This window comes from Coccinella septempunctata, chromosome 3 (genome assembly GCF_907165205.1).
Source record: "Coccinella septempunctata chromosome 3, icCocSept1.1, whole genome shotgun sequence".
Taxonomy (NCBI): Eukaryota; Metazoa; Arthropoda; class Insecta; order Coleoptera; family Coccinellidae; genus Coccinella; species Coccinella septempunctata.
In genome coordinates this window covers 30573354-30591304 of record NC_058191.1, presented here as the reverse complement: position 1 = coordinate 30591304, position 17951 = coordinate 30573354, and the positions used below count along the sequence as shown (strand labels likewise).

The window sequence follows — 17951 nt, the reverse complement described above, 5'->3', positions numbered from 1 at the left end:
TTGTCGGCCAATGAGACCACCAAAAAACTTCTTCGGAGAGCTGAAACTTCTTCCATCAGGGCTATTCTATAACCAAAATGAGGCACCCACGAAACCCCCTCCACAATCCACCCAACAGCCTTCTCAGAGTTTGTCTCTGGCCTTCTCTTCGAAGTGACGAACATCAAACCAGAGTCAGTCTCTGATCAAACCTATTGATCTTCGTATCAAGGAACTGTCCCAAAAATTCGCACAGCAAGCTCACAACAAAGAAATTCTGGTAGAGTTCTGCGTGGCAAGAGACCGAAATAGAATACCCAGGAGAAAACTTCCAATACGTACCATTTGGGATTTGGGAAGAACTACAGGAAATTCAATTGTCCATTTGAGTAATTTTTTTTCTCACATATCGTAAATACTCTCCTATTCCTAACACTATTGCGAAATTTGTGAATACAGGCTGAATGACTTTGGTCGATGCCTTCTTGTGAAATAAAGTAGAGCTATTATTTTTAATTGATTATCGCAATGGAAATTATTATTTTTATTATGGTAATTTTCAACTTGATTATGTTAAAGTCATCCAATATACCCAATTCTTCATTCAATATAATATACAATCAAATATACATGCAAGAATATTCAAATCAATCGTCTATAAAATGAGCATCAGGATGTTCATTTGCTCAAGTGAATCACATGACGAAAGAAACTTTCGTATTTTAACAGTGCTTTGCTGGAGGAGACACAAGAAACGCAGTACCTATCCAATACCTGCAAAAAAATTTATATCCAAATTGCATATAAATCGCGTATAAATAATATTGAATTGAATGAATATGATACAAACAGAATGCCAGAAGATTTTCGGATCTATACAGAGAGAGTGTCGAATGTGAAAAATTACCATTTTTACTCAACAAAAGAAAAAGTTCGTATGCGTCATTAGATCACCTTTAATTGTCTTCAAGGATATTGGATTTGTTATATCCATTGGTAAAAAAATAACATTAATTACTAGTTGTTGTATTCCTATATGCTTATGTAAAATCATAAAAGTTTCGAACATTCAAATTTAATTTAATGATAAGTGAAGCAATTTTTCGAACATCAGTCTATGCAGAACATTTATTCAACAATCTCATGCATATATTATTCTAAGCGAAATGGAGATTGATAGTTGCTCGAAAATTGTAAGTATTTTTGTTACCGCATCAGATATTAGGCTTATCGATTGGTACTTCTAGACAAGGGGAGCGAAATGTTTTTTCGAAAGTATTTACGACATGAATTTTTCTGTAATCTGTTTTAAGCCACAAACTTCTCAAAATCAGGGTGGCTACTGATGACCACCATTGATAAATAATCACAAAATTCCTCGTAGGTATACCCATTGCAAATGATATTTGTAAGAAGAACCTAAATGAATTGAAAATACTGGGTAATACCTATTTGTATTTGTATTTTGATTTGATTAGGTATTTTTCTACAAGTAACTCAAGTAGGTATAGGTACTGCAAACTCTGTAACTTTCCCATATGAAGAAAACATCGAAATATTTTATTTTATTTCCAGGATTATTTGATTAAAAACCGAGGATTTCCTTTGGAAATCCATACTGTTACAACAGAAGATGGTTATATTTTAAGCATGTTCAGAATTAGGCAGGGAAAAAATGGTTCGAATAGTTCATCATCGATAAAGCCTCCTGTCTTGATAATGCATGGAATGTTTTGTTCAGCTTGTGATTATCTGTTAAATGAATATAGTTTGCCATATTACTTGGCAGATCATGGATTTGATGTTTGGTTAGGGAATAGTAGAGGAACACCGTTTTCCAGGAAACATAACAAATGGGATTGTAATAAGGACAGGAAAAAATATTGGGATTTTAGGTGAGCTGTATAATATTATGTGAACGTCATTATTTCAGATAACCTACAGTCAATTTTGCCTTAAATCCGTACAAACGTGTATAAGATGATCTGTGGTTACTTTTTCCTCAGACCTTTTTTGAACTATGTTTCAGTTACCACGAAATCGGATACTATGATATCCCAGCTTTTATCGACTATATAGTGAAGAATACCGGAGTATCCAGAATATATTATATAGGACATTCCCAGGGAACGACCAACTTCTTCGTGCTGATGTCTACTAGGCCAGAATACAACGCCAAAATCCGATTGGGTATAATGTTAGCGGCAGCCGCTGTTGGTCACCATGTTCCAACTATTCCGAGTTTTGAATATTTCATAATTCCGTATTTGAAGGTAAATATATCATTAGAGGTAGATAACTCTCACTATAATTTCTACAACAAGGTGATTCATTGGTAAATGGGCGGAAGCTAAAGGTAGTTAGAGGACACGCAGTTGTCCCTTCATTTTTCGATTTGCGATATTTTGTGTGTACTGAATTATGATACAAGCGATTAAGGAAAAACCTCAGTAAATGAAACGTCTCCCTGTGACAAGGTAGTTATCTATGGTGACATAAAAATTCCTACATGTCGAAATTTTATATCTGAAACAAACAACCAGAGCAGAAAACGAGAAAGAAAAAGTAAATAATAATTAGTCATAAAAGTGCATAACTTTTTCTCCAATTGCACTGTGAAGAATATTACCTCTGCATCAAAAATCATCATTGCCATCTAGAATCAAGTGATTCTAACACGGAACTACATATATATGAAATATATAGCCAGAGATGCCTCAGTAGCGGATTATACAGGGTGGTCCAGATCGTAACCAACAAATTTTAACCACGTATTCTACAAAAAAAATAAGCCCTAGTTTGTCATATAAACATATGTCGAGAAATGTTTCCTCTCCGAGATACGGGGTGTTAAAATTATAAAAGAAAAAATGTTTTTTATTAATTACTTTCACACAGCTTGAAATATTTTTATAAAATTTGTGTCATAGGTTTTGAGCGTCAAGGAGCACTTTTTGCATAATATCATTTTTTTTTTATTCTACCAGTGGTGTCCGTTCTTTAACGAGACTGAATATTTTCAGATTAAAATATGATACGCCACTGGTTTTTCTGACAATAAAAATTACTGTTTAAATCCTTATTTAATTTGGAGCAAATTCGGTCTCCTGACTTTTTGCTGTACGAGGCACCGTTTCCGGTTAAAAAATAAAACACATTCTCATGCATGAAGAAATCGCCAAAATTTGATATGGTAGGTACATAATAATAGACTATTTTTGCTATATCAAATTTTGGCGATTTCTTCATGCATGAGAATAGTTAAAACTATAAAACACATTCTCATGCATGAAGAAATCGCCAAAATTTGATATGGTAGGTACATAATAAATAGACTAATTTTGCTATATCAAATTTTGGCGATTTCTTTATACATGAGAATGTGTTTTATTTTTTTAACCGGAAACGGTGCCTCGTACAGCGAAAAGTCAAGAGACCGAATTTGCTCCAAATTGAATAAGGATTTAAATAATTGTTAAAGTAATATAGCTCATATTTCGACGCCCTGCAATCATTTTAGACATATGTGCGAAATATGTGAAGAAAAACTGACCACAAGGAACAGTCTAATTTTGGATGTTAAAAACAGTGTGTGCTCGCTGAAAAATCGCTAGGTGAACTAATCAAGTGTCGCTAGAAAACTTGCTAAAGTCAAATAATTAACCCGCAAAGACGTAAAATTAGTGTTAAGCAAAAACAGTGCATAACCTATAGTGGAAGTTGCCCAGAAAGTCTGGTCGCGGCGTGAAGGTGGGATCGGGTGAGGTTCTCCCAGAGGGAGTACTAAAGAAGAGGAAACCGAATAGGCCTATTCGTGAGGACGGAAGTCTACAGGAATATCTTCTGGAACGACCCTGTAAGTGCTATCCATTTCGTCTTTTTCGCCATCGGCTTAGATTGGTTCAAGAACAAAAACGTGATTACAGTCCACTAAAGCTTACCAACAAAACTGAGCTATTTTACCGCAACAATAATAATTTTTATTGTCGGAAAAGCCAGTGGCGTATCATTTTTTAATTTGAAAATATTCAGTCTCACTGCAGTACGGACGCCACTGGCAGAATAGAAAAGAAATGATATTATGCAAAAAGTACTCCTTGACGCTCAAAATCTATGTCTCAAATTTCATAAAAATATTTCAAGCAGTGTGAGAGTTATTAATAAAAAACATTTTTTTTCTATAATTTTAACACCCCGTATCTCGGAGAGGAAACATTTCTCGACATATGTTTATCTAACAAACTAGGGCTTATTTTTGATGTAGAATACGTGGTTAAAAATTCTTGGTTACGATCTGGACCACCCTGTATAGCTGTCGTTATGGATATCGGATATGCCACACATGAAAACATCCTCCTCAGGATACCAGAAGTCCGCGGGCACCAAGAATTGGCAATAAAATACCAACTGTCTAAGGTCAAAAAACGTTCCATTACAATTATTACCACCCAGATTCTGTATGAAAATGATCATCACAAACTCTACTGGGATCGCACGGTTCTCACAAACCGGAAAATAACACAAAGTAGACTTGATTTGCTGAATGACGATGATAATAGAGTACTATTCATCGATGTGGTAATCCCAAATAATAACAACCCACAAGATAGGCAAATTCAAAAGATTTGAAAATACAGATATTTCGAGGAACAAACTACGAGACAATGGAAGTTGGAAAGAAGTGCGGATGAGATCAGAAATCCAACCACGCCAAGGTGACGAGGAGGAAGCAGGACCGGATCGACATCAGGCGATCAGGAAGCTGAGGAGCAGCCCGGACCCGACCACTATCAGGAGCCAGTGGCGTATCACGCATCCAGAGTCTGAGTTTGGGGGATACTTGGAAGTTTTAGGGGTTTTACTATCTATAAGATAATTAGAGAAAGGGGGAAAAGTTGGGGCGATTGGATAGTATTTTCATTGGAATCCTGAATGATGACATGTGTCTTGTTATATTCAGATCATAACATTCGTTACTATTGATATCGGCGGATGTGAAGATGTTATCTCTTTTATTTCAGCTTGTGTGTTCAAGAGTCAAATAATACCAATTCGCTAAATTTTTCAGCTTATGCTTCATGCATTTGGACCATTTGAGTACTCTTTCCTCAACAATATGAGGGCATTCGTTCGAAAATGTTGTTCGCAGTTTTCCTGGTTCGAAAGATTGGTCTGTTGTTTTATAAGGAAGTACTTTTCCTTTGCACTTACACCTTCAGTAACAGTATGTACCTATGTGTAACGTGAATGGAAAAATGCAATTTTGGACAATATTCCATTTTTCAGGGCAATACCTCCATTCGCAGATTTCTGACTTTTACTCCTACGGCACTATCAGCAAAACAGGTTATACATTACGGACAGGCTAGAGAAGGTATTGAAATTGATTTAGTCATAATACTGTGTTTCATGATACTCATTCTGTTCCAGAATATATTTTTCGTATTTTATCAATTATTTACAATTTTTTAGTTGGTCTCATACGTTACTTCAATTATGGTACCAAGAAAAACGTGAAAGTATACGGATGTGCTGAACCACCCTCTTATGATTTTTCCCAAATATCGTCACCCTTGATTATATTCGTTGGAGGAAAAGATGTGTTTGGCGTGCCTGAGGTGAAAATTAGTTTGGTGCAGCAACATATACCTATTCTATGAATAAAATTTTTCAGGATTTGGATGAATTCATCGGTTTAGTCGGACCAAACGCCAAGAAGTATTGGATCGAAAGAAAAGACTATCGTCATTTCGATTTTCTTCTAGCCGAAGACAGTCCCGAAATGGTAAACAAACCCATACTGAATTTTCTCAATGAATACACTGATGCTAATTGTTAGATGTTGGAAATAAAAGTATTTAATTCTACTCAACATTTTTCTCCTTCTGATATATGCTGAACTCAAAATTTCATCTAGATCACATCTATTTTATTCATCTTTTCAAATAAAGTTCATCATCGTTTGACACGATATCCTTATGCAAGCTTTTTTTAATCCTCGAAACGTTCCTCAAAGTCCTTTTCCGGGATGCCTTCATTTCATCAATCCAGTCAAAATGACTTTCCTGAAGCTGTCTTTTCCTTTGAGCAGCTAGAAGAAAAATGGTGCTATATCAGTCCATTAAAATGATTAGGTATATGGAGCATGGAATAATATCAGTTGAATTTTTGATACGTTATAATATAGTGATGCGAAAACCAAGGGTTTATACTGAACACAGCTTAGGGCACAGTAAAAATGTATAAAGGCGATATCCTTGACTTTGCTAGGTTAAAGTTTCAGAATAAAAAGAAAAAAGTGGGTAGTTGAACAATTTTCTAGTGTTTTCAATTTTTCAATCAAGATCTCTGTAGGGAACATAAACTGACACACTTTTCGGAAGTTGACAATTTCTTTCAAGAGCTTTCAAGGTTTGTGGTATTCACGAAGATGGAAAACCAAAGCAATGTGGTTGTACTGACCCTACCTCAGGTGATAGATGTTGCCCTTACAGGTCCAGAGGTAAATCAGCTTTTGATTTCTTGGTGATTGTTTCCTCACATTCCACGGGTTTTTTACCAAATTTCAGTTGGGATTGGTTAGTTATCGACTTCTTAATAATATTCTGCAAGTTATGTGTCAGCAGCTGAATTTGGAAGAAGTGAAAATGCAATATCAAGGCATGCAAGCCATTCAGATAGATAAAATTTGGAACCCTGACATGAAAAGTAAATTGCCTCAAGTTACACCAGTTAAAAGAACGAAATTGGTCAGCGCTGGTAAGTTTTTTTCCGGTGACTTCTGAATCTTCTTGAAAAGTATTTTCCAAATGAATTTTTTCCCTTCGAGAGCAAGTGAGGTGAGGGATGAGTTTCATCCTCCTCCATTTGAGGACGGTGATTCTTTTCTATATTCAATATTTATCCTTTATCATGATAAGTTTTTTAATGATTATAATTTGGCCAGAACAGGGGAGGAGCATTTATCATTATAAATAACGTATTATTTCGGGGAGAGGTTTTGAATGAATGCAAATTATTAGAGTTGTGCGCTAATGTCAAAAGACTTTCCCAGATAATTGTGTTAAATTGAATAGAATAAAAATGAAACTACTCGCTCATAGATGAAAACGAACAAGAAAAAATAGTGGTTATACCAGATGGTCCATCAGAAAGATTCCCCGCTATGACACTTGCCATTTCTACAAGCCAGTTGCAAACTATGGAGAGGAATATAAGAAGTTTGCAAAAAGAAGTTTCTGATCTTAGAGCTCTACCTTCCAATAACGAATTGTTCAAAGCTGTGAAGTAAGTTTTTGTAATTCTAATACCCAGCATGAGTACCTACCTAGTTCCATTTTCGATATTTTTACAGAAAGATAAACTGTATGAGCAAGGAGTTTATTACCTCTTAATATCTTCGGTGTTTACTTTTTTATAGAAAAGTGCTCAGATAGGTCAATTTTCAATCTAAATTACGCAACATTGTCATGCGTGATGGGGGTAAGTTAGTGATGCCCATGAGAGTATCATCTTGTCTCGTTTTCGAGAAGAGACTTATTAATATTTCATGGACGAAAGTAGACCCTTCTCAGTTTCGTCTTGAGTCTCGTACGAGAGTATCCTAAAGATCTCGTAGACTCGTGAATATTCTGAACAATAAAGGACTCTTGCTATTTTTGTCCCATATTAGATTTAAAAAGCACGAAAATTTTATCACAGACAATTCATCAACTAATATATGCTTCAAAAACATCAATCGCTCCTAACTGTATGCCATTGACCTTAAAATACGCCAAGAAAAATGAATTTATGTTTCTATAATAAAGAGGGGTTGCTAAAAAAACATCAATGACCAAATCACCCTCAGCAACTAAAGGTCTATTTATTTCTGGTACCAAAAGTAAGGGTTGTCATTTAAAAACTCAGGTACCCTTCAACAAACTGAAGGAATATCTGAAAAAGTTAATCGTTCCAGAAGGGAAATCGTAAACACTATAAAAACTATACCAATGCTAGACATAATTCAGTCCAAGAAAGTTCGATCAGAATTTTACCGAAAAAATCCATACAATTTACCAAATACCTACATTTATACTCAAAAACCCTGCCTAATGATCGAGGAAATGTCAATAGTTCTTCGATTCCAAACCTTCGGATTTCCCGAAACCTTGGTCAATGAAAAATTTTTGCATAACCTAGATAGTTACACTCTTATTAGTAATATTAGAATACAGATCAATTCTTCATCAACTTCTATTCTCTACATGTAATTGGTTTTTCACCCGATTTTAAACATTCCGTAGAGCAAAAGCAGGAGAACCTACTCCAATTCTAGACATGTACCAGATATTGACGGTGACGAAGAGAATGGAAGCCACAGAACAGGCCGTCATCAAGATCTCGAGTTTTGTGGAGGATCTCGCCAAATATGTCCAGAGCGAAGCTTTCGAAGGACTTGGTGACGATTTCGAAACTATGGTAGATAGGCCACAAAGGAGGGGCAGCTCATTGTTCACCGACAAGAAGACTTCGAAGGTAATTTGTTTGTAGAAACACAAACATTTCTAGTCAAACGTTATGAAAGAGTAGTACGGATGACCTTTTTTCAGAATAATAAAAGACTACAAACATCGAAAATATCGAAAAATATCTCTTGCCTTTGCAATTTCATCAACGAAAACGCTAGAAAAGTTCAGATATTTGACACCCCACACCTCAGATAGGGTGCTCATTTGACACCATGTTTCTTCACGAAATATAAAAAAATAACATACAATTTTACCGCAATTTTAGTAAACATTATAACGTCAGTTTATAATTTAATGGTCTATTAAAATTTCAATCCTCCATTAAACGTGTTATATACAAGGTTTAATGGAGTATCAAAGTTTTAATGGACCATCAAATTATAAGTGACGTTCTCTCAAAGAATCTCAAATCTATACCATCATAAGATAGTTGAAGAAAAAAGTGAGTAAAATCAAGATCTAACAGAACGACCATGTTCTACGACCTTATGGTTTATGGTGTCCGCATTGCCTGCCTTTTACTGCACCCTTCTGATGTTTTTCCAGCGAAGTATATCTAACCTTTATTACATGAGACAATCTGACATATTACTCACCTTCTAAGGTGATGAAGAGCTGTTCTCTCCGCTGAAGTAGTTCTAGTGAAACAATAGATGTATAAACGTATAAAGCGAACATTTTTTCGAATCATTGTACGGTACATTCATATTAATCTATAAACGATAATATTCCTTAAAACTATCATTTACTGGTGTTGATTCAACAGATGAGGGTTGGATCAGGAGTGGCGGCTGAAGCCTCTATGCATGATGCCACAAAAACTGCTTCAACAGCTAAGTAAGTTAACGAAAATATCGAGCACTTAAAAAATCTTCGTTGAGTAAGTATGATATGTTAATAATATAAATGTCGATGCTTTATGCTTAAAAGGGGCATAAGAAATAGGAAGTATAGGCAAGGAAATAACAGTGAAATCTAAGACATTAATATTTCTTGATCGAGGCATTTTTTATCTCACAAAAATAAGATCTTTAAGGAAATCCATTTTTGGTTATCCAAATTTATAAACCCACCCTGAAAATTTCTCGATGTTATTTTAAGAACGTTCGACTGTGAGAGTTCCATGAGAGAAAAATGGATCAACAATACGCTTCTGATCAATATAACATCCAACTATATATACCTACTTATAACAGAATTTTTGGCCGTGTGTGAATAATTCCCGAAACATGTTAAAAACTTCTGAAATAAAGGAATAAGAATGAACAATTTGGTCTATAAAATTTGCTCTCAATTTGGTTATCCGTTAAACTACTTCATTCGTATTGTCTCACTGTTATTTGTGAGGCAACATTGTTTCGAAAAATTGCTTCTGTCAAATAGGGTAGCAACTTCTACACACACAATTTTTATTTTCATGCCTTGTGTTTCGATGAGACAAAATATATGAGAAAGAAGAATTTCATTGTATGGGAATGAGAATGGAAATGATCTATATAAGAAAAAATGAAGTGCTTGAAAATTGCGATAATAAGAAACAATTAGGACTAAATTATGGAATTGATGCCTCTTCCTGGTCTATTTGACGAAGTATTTTCTCAGAGCTCGTTAGAATTTTCATTATAATTATACTGAACATCGAATAGATACTGATAGCTGTTTTATCCCAGAGTGCCGAAGAACTTGGACATAGGCGCCTTATCAACTTCTGCGACACAAATGAAAACTGACCACCCAGTCGTGGTGATACATGAAGATATTGGAGAAGAAGGTTTCACGGAAAAAAGAATTAAAGATCGAACAGACAAAGATAATCAAGTGGATTCTGCACAAAGTAGTGCAGCTGCAAGTGAGTTTCAGTCTCAGTTTCATTGATATGAAACATTGATATATCAACAAATATTACGTACTCTATTGAAGAACAGAAGATGCCAAGATGTTGGTGTCATTTGATCTTATCATTGCTACTATTGAGTATTATGGAACACTCAATGATGTTCATACCCAATTTTCCGATCCATTTTTCTTCAAAGTTGTGTAATACCCAATCATGGGATGAAATATCATATTGGTGAGCATAAGACCACTTGATCTTCGCTTTATATCTTTAATTGACTCATTTGATTGAAAAAATGCTAGTTGGATTACGTTTGATCTGGGCAGAAGCTACGGAATGAAGATTATCTGCAAATTATGACAAAATCTTTTTTCAGGTCAGGTTATATCACTGCCAGAGTCGAAGCTTACTAAGTAAGAATATATTTATTCAGTTGTACAATTTTAGTCCATTTTGCAATAACGTGGTATGTTTTATTTTACAGCATCAGCGTGAGTGGCTTGTCACCAGCTCAGATATTGTCCCTGATTCAAGAGGACTTGATGAATTTGAGGACCACGGTCGACGCTCTACAAAAAAGGATGTCAACAGGTTATCACTTTTATATTTCTTGTTCATTCCAATCGGAAAAAAATTCACACAAAAATACCAACACACAGATTTTCTACGGAATGCTTGGCGCATGCATGCATTGCAACGGATAGCTGTGACATGCATATGAGGATGCCATAGTTATATATAGGTACATCATCTGGCCAGAGTAAAACGTTTAAAGCTTATCATGTAATAAGTAGCAGGGATTCATGAAATTGAAGAAAATGAGACCTTATGGATAGAGCATAAGAAAGTAACACCTTCCAGACACGAAATATCCAGTAGGCTCAGAAAAAACAATGCAAGGCAGCTAGCCAGCAGTGGCAGTTGTGCAATAAGACAACTCCCTCTCCACAAGAAAAAATTATTTGCTAATTTCTTTCCTTCCACACTTAGAAGCTCCTCAGCGGCCACTGTCTGATCTACCTTTCAATGTGAGACTACTTTTATAGATCAGTGGCTCACTGTGAGCTCTCAGAAGCTTCAGAGAGGAACTATCTTGGACCTTGGACCTAATAAAATGTAGATTTCAATAAAATGAGTAATGTGGATTCAATATTCATATGTTTTTGATGATTAAATTCTTAAGATGGTGTTCAGGAAACTTGTTGTCGATTCGAATGTAACATTAGAGTTCTCCAGGTGGTTCTACTCGACGTGAAGTGATTGGAGGCGTACCTGTTGTCCCGTCTATACAGACACCAGGTGAGGGAGAAAGCAAGCCAGGCGATAATCGGTTAAGTCAAGTTGAGTTGAAGCTCAACCAGTGTATTGGTCAATTGAATAAAATGGACTCGATATTCAGCAGCTCGTATAGCGCACTTACTCATCGTATGGCGGACATGGAGAGCTCTTTGAAGGTGTTGTCTAATAAGGTTTTACAGGAGTAAGTAATCATAACAATTGATAAGAATTTCTGAGGAAATTATGAAGCAGAAGCCTATCTCTAGGTTGAATTAAATATTCAATCGACAGTTTTGTGGATCGAATGGTTCAAACCTGAACAATCTTGTGCAAATATTTTAATAGATTTCAAAGTAGCTTTGTTGAAAGCTTGCTTAGATTTAGAGACATTCAAAAGTTGAGCCAAAATAATATGCATATATTGGTAGAGTGCCTAAACCGAGACCTAAACCTATTCATCTAATTAGGTTACTCCAATTATATTTGGTGTGTGTAGTTATTATGATAACCTCCACAATATGGCATGCTTGATGTTTAGATAATGATTACATTTCATTTTCCAGTGTTGGTACGGCGGATGTTGAAGAACAAATGACCCAAAATATATTTACGATCAATGGGAAAGTACTTGCTCTGGAAAGTGTCGTTACGAAAATGTCGGATGCTGTTAATGTACTGATCGAAGAGAACAGTTCCAAAAAAACTAATATTATGGTAGGTATATATTGAATTAACTGGCCTAAGCAGTTCTCAAGGATGTGATTTCAGAATCTTGCGGAGGACGTAGATTGTCTGAAAGCCGATAAGGTTGGACGAGACGAATTTACAGAGGCTCTATCTGAGAAAGTCGATATTTGTATGATAAACAGGAAGGTTTCGCACGATCAGTTCAATGCAACATGCGACGATCTATCTAAAGGAATAGAAGAGGCTCTTGAGAAGCTCATGGAACAGGTGAGTTCAATAGGAATACCCTATAAATTAAGAGTATTCAGATAAATAGAATCATTGTACAAGTAATCATTTTCTTCAGTAAAGGCACCAATTTTTCGCTTGTCTTGAGGTTGATATTGATGAGAATGCTCGAACTCTATCTTCTGTGACACTGTGGTTCTTGATGGTCTAGGTCGGCCAGAATAAAGAGTCTAATTATTCTATCAACTCCAGCCATGAATTCAAGTTCTTCTTCATGAAATTGGGCATCTCGTCGAAACTTTTACAAAAGATAAACTCAAATAGGATTTTGCTGATATGAATTCTTGATGATTACCATTTTTAATATTGAATTATTTCGTAATGAGTAATGAGATGAATAATTGAAACTGAATGCCTTGCTCATATTAGGAACATTTTTCATCGGTTTTTAGGAGTACAATCATAATAATAAAAAATTTGGTTTGCTATTTGAAATAAGAAAGTTTTTGTTGAAACTTCGAATACAAATTCTAAATTTTTTCGTGAATTCTCTGTGAAATTTTCTCATTAAGATAACATTGAAAAACGTACAACATGGTTTCAATAATACCTTACAATATATCCCGAATAGGCTATAATATCTACTTTTGGTACTACTGGTGACAAAACTCGAAAATATTTCAAATTTTCTCGTTTTCCTGGATGAAACTTTGGGTAGGGCGATGATCCATTAAAATTGAACTATATTTTTTTCATGGTTCTATCCTAAAGTTTGCACTATCAAAACATTCGAGATATTGATTCTTGGGCTAGACTAGCCATGTTGTCAATATTAAATATCCTTCCAAGGGACCTTTGAAACCACTTCAAGTATTGAAGTATTAGTCATTTTTTTTCTCGAATTGTCATTGCAGGAAGAACTGTGGCACATTGCACTGAAAGAAATACAAGGAGAAATTAGTGAAAAACTTGGCAGAGATGATTTGTCACCATTGAAAGAATTCATCACAGATAAACTGAAAAGCTTACAGAATAAAGTGAAGACTTTGGCCAAGATGAAACATGATCAAGAAGCAGCGGCAACAAAGAGCAAATTTCTCAAGTGAGCAAAAATTTATAGTTTGCCCATACGAGCCTTAATCTTAAAATATTTTTGGCGAAATGTGACTATAAATGGAATTTTTGAAACGTTCTATAAGCGACAACAATCTATAAGCGAGGAATTTCTATGCAACAAAGATGGTTTAAGGATTTAGTCTTTGTTTAATGAGGATTATGAGATTCTTATTATAGATAAAGTATATTTTACATTGAATTTCAGGGGTGTACAATGCATTTCTTGCGATCAAGACGTCATCATGAGGAAGAAAGTCGATGAAAGTATAAACTATCCTGGAGCACCGATACTGGCACCGCATAAGAATATTGCACCATATTTGGCATATGAGTTAGATCAATTGAGACGTCAGCAACGGCAGTAAGTTCCGCCATATATTCGATCATATTTAACATAATACCATTAATATGCAGTTGAACAGAGTTTCTCATACGACAATAATATCTGTAACCAAAAGTTTCCCCTTCTCACTAAAACGATCGAAGGTTAGTGCTGAATACAGGAAGTTGTTAGTGTTGATCCTCTCCGAAGATGATCCTAAAGGAACTCAAGAATCACTCCCCCTCCGACATCATCTCCTTTTTGGGCAGGATGGGACTGAAGGGAGAGATCTAGCTCTGTGAGCTTACCTGTGTGCTACAATAGACCGCTTGAACGCAGTGGCAGGTTTGGGTTTATCCGTCCAACACACCCATAGCAGTCAGTAATCAGTAGTGTTGATCCAGTATAGTGAGAGGAAGTTTATTGATACAGCACTGTAGGTCTGCAGATGAAACTTCTCCTAGAAAGCGTCAGGTGGCAGAGAGGTGAAGTCTGGAAGATCTAGGTGTTAAAGTGAGATCGTATCTAGCCGTTCTAGATGCACAAAACTTGAACTGTATACTGGTGGGATTCATCTTGTTTGGCGATTTCTTGTGGCACGTTTTCGAGTCATGGCCACGCAAGTATCTAAAAAACAGTACGAAATCGACCACAGAGCGATTACGTGACAGAGGAACTGAACGCTTGGTAATATTGGGGTCATCTAATCAGACAACTAGCACCGATTCAGGGAGTACGAACGGAGTTGCTACAGCACCCCAAACATGGGAACTGTATTCCAATCCGAATGGTATCAGGGAATTGTCTAGTATTTCCCATGTGGAGGGTTAACATATTCGGCATCTATGAGCTTTTTTCCAGCAGCAAATGTCAAATCGACCACCTGCTTGTGTTGTGCGAGATCAGTATACGAAAGTCCGACTACAACAAATCCCAAGGATCAGGACACAGTGTCTGCTCATTCAATACTGGCAGTGGATTCGTTAGGACAGAAACGTTATAAAGAATTGCAACCAGGGCATTTATTGTTGAAATGACTCCAGATATGTCCCAGTATGAATCGACTACGTTTTCCACCGCGTTTAAGCTGTGCAAAAAGTTCTCCATAGTAGGGTGTTTTGGCAGTTTTGCGATCCTACTTTTGTGGTACTGAGAATTTAAAAAACAAATTGCTGATTTGAAAGTTGTAGAACATAAAAGTTTGCGTTCAATGAAAACAGAGGCATATATTTTTTTAGTACATTTTTCAGACAGTTTGATCAAATTCTGCGTCGAATAGTATCAAGTAGTTTTTTTTGTACTACCCATTTCAAAACAACTAATGATCTGGTTGCAATTTTTTCCCAATTGTTTGATCACTCTACTGGTTTATGTGCTAAGTGTGTTTTATTGGATAGCGTTCTCAATAAATTGGAGCTCTGCTTAGTATTGTAGCATTGGCTCTTGATGTTCAGGTCGGGAAATGGAGACCGGTTTGTCATACAAAATGCTAGATGGGGTTGTTGGTTGCGTACAGAAAGTGTTGGGGAGAGTGCCCGAGCTCTGGGCGACTCAAGAATTTTTTCTCTGTTTCTATATTATGATATAATTCAAAGCATGGAATTTCCGTTTTAATAAAAATTCAATAAAAATTTACAATTCTTATTTATTTTATAGAATGGATTATGGCCGGAATCTGCATCATTTTGAGTCAGCAACCAAAGATGGAAAAGGGTGAGACCATCTCTGTTAAAAATCCATAATAATAGACTTTCAAGTCGAATTTTTATGGTAAAAATGGGGTAGAAACTTCATTTTATAGCTGTGCTTTGCTAGAAATTAAAATTTTCTTTCGCCATAATTTTGCGAGAGCTGAAGCAGAATCAAAATTAGTTTTCTTAATGCCTTTGAATTACAATTAAAACAATATTTCATTTATCAATCAGAGAACGCAACCCCTGGCTATCCCAAATCATTCAGGAAATTTGGACTTATTCAAAAGCACTTTAGATTCAGAACCTTGAGAAGAAAAGGGTATGAATTGATGAGATTAGTTGTTACTTATTGCTCGGTTGATATTTTTTGAGGTTTCTTTAGAACATTTTTTCTCAGAATTTTTCGAGTTGGCATACTTGTATACAGGGCATCAGGATGTCCCAGTGAGAATGCGACAAACAGAAACATAGTCATATAAATGAAATGTTCATAGGATGCTCTGATATTATCATATTATATAAAAAAGTCAAAATTTCCCTGATTTTTTCAATTTAAAAAATTTAGAACGAAGGTGATCGGAAAGGGTGACACAATTGCCAAATATAAAATCAGTCTGTAGAATATTAGTTGAAGATTCATTAACCTCGGGAATTTTATTCAACATCCCTCTGTATATGTCCTAAAAAAGGCTTTCAGGCAATTGAAACACTTTGATAACTCCAGTTGGTTTCCAATTGTCGCATTCTTCTCGCGGGATATCCTGTATGTGTGAAATTGGTAATTTCTACGTAAATGGAAGATACATTGTCTCAACATTTTTATTCTAATATATCCTTGTTGTGGGTCAAGACAATCAATCATCATTTCATAATCGAAATTCAATCAGCTTATGTCGGAGACACAGTTAAACATTTCGAGTAGTTGAAGTTGCTCGAAACTTGGAATTTTATCGATTAGGCATCAACCAATTTGTTTCTCTTTTCAGGGTTGTTAATCGATACTGTGGTGGTTCACATACAATCACAACGCCTCAACAGAGGGTTACCAGACTAGGAAACTTTGCAGAGCAATGGGGCCCCAAATCTTTACAAGTGGAAAGGGAGACTTTTCAATGCCAGGTACTAGGCATAAATTTATTCTGTGGGAATATCTTCGGAAATCCAAAATACGTCAGCTACAATGCTACCAAGAAATTATCATTTTCATTTTCTTTACAATTCATTCTCTGTGATACAACCACTATTTGACAATTATGTGGTTTCAGATCTTTCATTATCCACTTTATCACTACCACTATTATCACTATTCCGGTGTTTTTTCGTCCGAATAATATTCATACACCAACTTTGAGTCAGATTGAAAAAGAAGATGTCTGAAATACCACCATCGATCATCGATCATTTATTCGATAAACCTGATTGTGTTTGAATATTCTTGAATGCAATTCAAATTCATCCCTAATTCCCATTGTCACAGTCACTTTGAAGCTGCGTCTTGAACTTTTCAAATAATACCTTCTTATCCATTTTACTTTTTTCTGAACAGTCCAGTAGGAGTGAAAGAAAAAATAGTTTAACTATAACGAAATCAGGAGATTCTATAAATGCGAAGAATAATATAAAATTTGATATGGCTGAGAAAGATGAAGGGGTTAAGGTAAGAAATTATAGTAATAATGGGTAGATAAACCAGACAAATGTTAGAGCTGAGCTGAAAATTTAAATATCTAAGCATATTTTGAATTTTATACTTTAGGTTTCTTCATAAGTACTCCTTTTTGGAATTGCTTCTTAACTTGAGATGAAAAACTCAGCAGCAATTTTATTGGACGAAAAATATATCGTATCTTGAAAACTGAGTGATGAAATTTTATAAGAAAATTTTTAATTGTTGTGATTTGTGATCTTTCAACCTTGAACAAAATTTTGTGAAACATTTTTTTCCAGGTACCTAGCAGATCGAACAGTGAGAGCAAAATAAAGTGAGTCCAACAGACGATAATTCAATATCGACAATATCCCTCGCACAAAATAACATTTTTTGCAAAGGAACCAAAATTATTTTTTCTTTTCAGGAGCTGAATATCAGAAGCCTTGAAATCGAAGGAGTTTTATTCATTTTTATCATATATTTTATATCTGTAGCATATAAGTGTACTTTTTCATCATTATTTGTACTTGTAATAAATGTTATTCTTTAATGAGCTTTTCATCATTAACTGTTTTTCAGTAGAGGTAGGACAAACCTTGCTTCCTAATCTCCCTATAGTCTCTGTCAAATAGATCATTTATTGGAATTA

General features: G+C 35.4%; 2 protein-coding genes across 2 annotated transcripts; both read left to right on the top strand.

Annotated features, from left to right (window-relative positions):
* The first annotated feature begins 1033 nt into the window (after positions 1-1033).
* LOC123309444 (lipase 1-like) lies at positions 1034-5846 on the top strand. The gene is made up of 7 exons (XM_044892571.1): positions 1034-1172; positions 1555-1874; positions 2009-2252; positions 5048-5203; positions 5266-5353; positions 5452-5597; positions 5654-5846. Exons 1-7 carry the CDS (start codon positions 1146-1148, stop codon positions 5816-5818), a joined length of 1146 nt encoding a protein of 381 aa, XP_044748506.1. The 5' UTR covers positions 1034-1145; the 3' UTR covers positions 5819-5846.
* A 497-nt stretch (positions 5847-6343) lies between these two features.
* Positions 6344-17852, top strand: LOC123309538. The gene is made up of 18 exons (XM_044892701.1): positions 6344-6481; positions 6549-6738; positions 7083-7266; positions 8265-8496; positions 9256-9326; positions 10160-10338; positions 10703-10739; positions 10811-10917; positions 11563-11806; positions 12168-12318; positions 12373-12558; positions 13434-13621; positions 13841-13996; positions 15614-15670; positions 16638-16770; positions 17198-17308; positions 17599-17633; positions 17727-17852. Exons 1-18 carry the CDS (start codon positions 6410-6412, stop codon positions 17731-17733), a joined length of 2340 nt encoding a protein of 779 aa, XP_044748636.1. The 5' UTR covers positions 6344-6409; the 3' UTR covers positions 17734-17852.
* The last annotated feature ends 99 nt before the right edge of the window (positions 17853-17951 follow it).

Excerpts from the sequence above, each read along its gene's own strand:
- LOC123309538 (XM_044892701.1), top strand. The coding sequence starts at position 6,410 with ATGGAAAACCAAAGCAATGTGGTTGTACTGACCCTACCTCAGGTGATA. Across the intron at positions 12,559-13,433 it reads TTGAGAAGCTCATGGAACAG|GAAGAACTGTGGCACATTGC; the intron begins GTGAGTTCAATA and ends TTGTCATTGCAG. Across the intron at positions 13,997-15,613 it reads TTGAGACGTCAGCAACGGCA|AATGGATTATGGCCGGAATC; the intron begins GTAAGTTCCGCC and ends TTTATTTTATAG.
- LOC123309444 (XM_044892571.1), top strand. The coding sequence starts at position 1,146 with ATGGAGATTGATAGTTGCTCGAAAATT. Across the intron at positions 5,204-5,265 it reads CACTTACACCTTCAGTAACA|GGCAATACCTCCATTCGCAG; the intron begins GTATGTACCTAT and ends TCCATTTTTCAG. Across the intron at positions 5,354-5,451 it reads TTACGGACAGGCTAGAGAAG|TTGGTCTCATACGTTACTTC; the intron begins GTATTGAAATTG and ends ACAATTTTTTAG.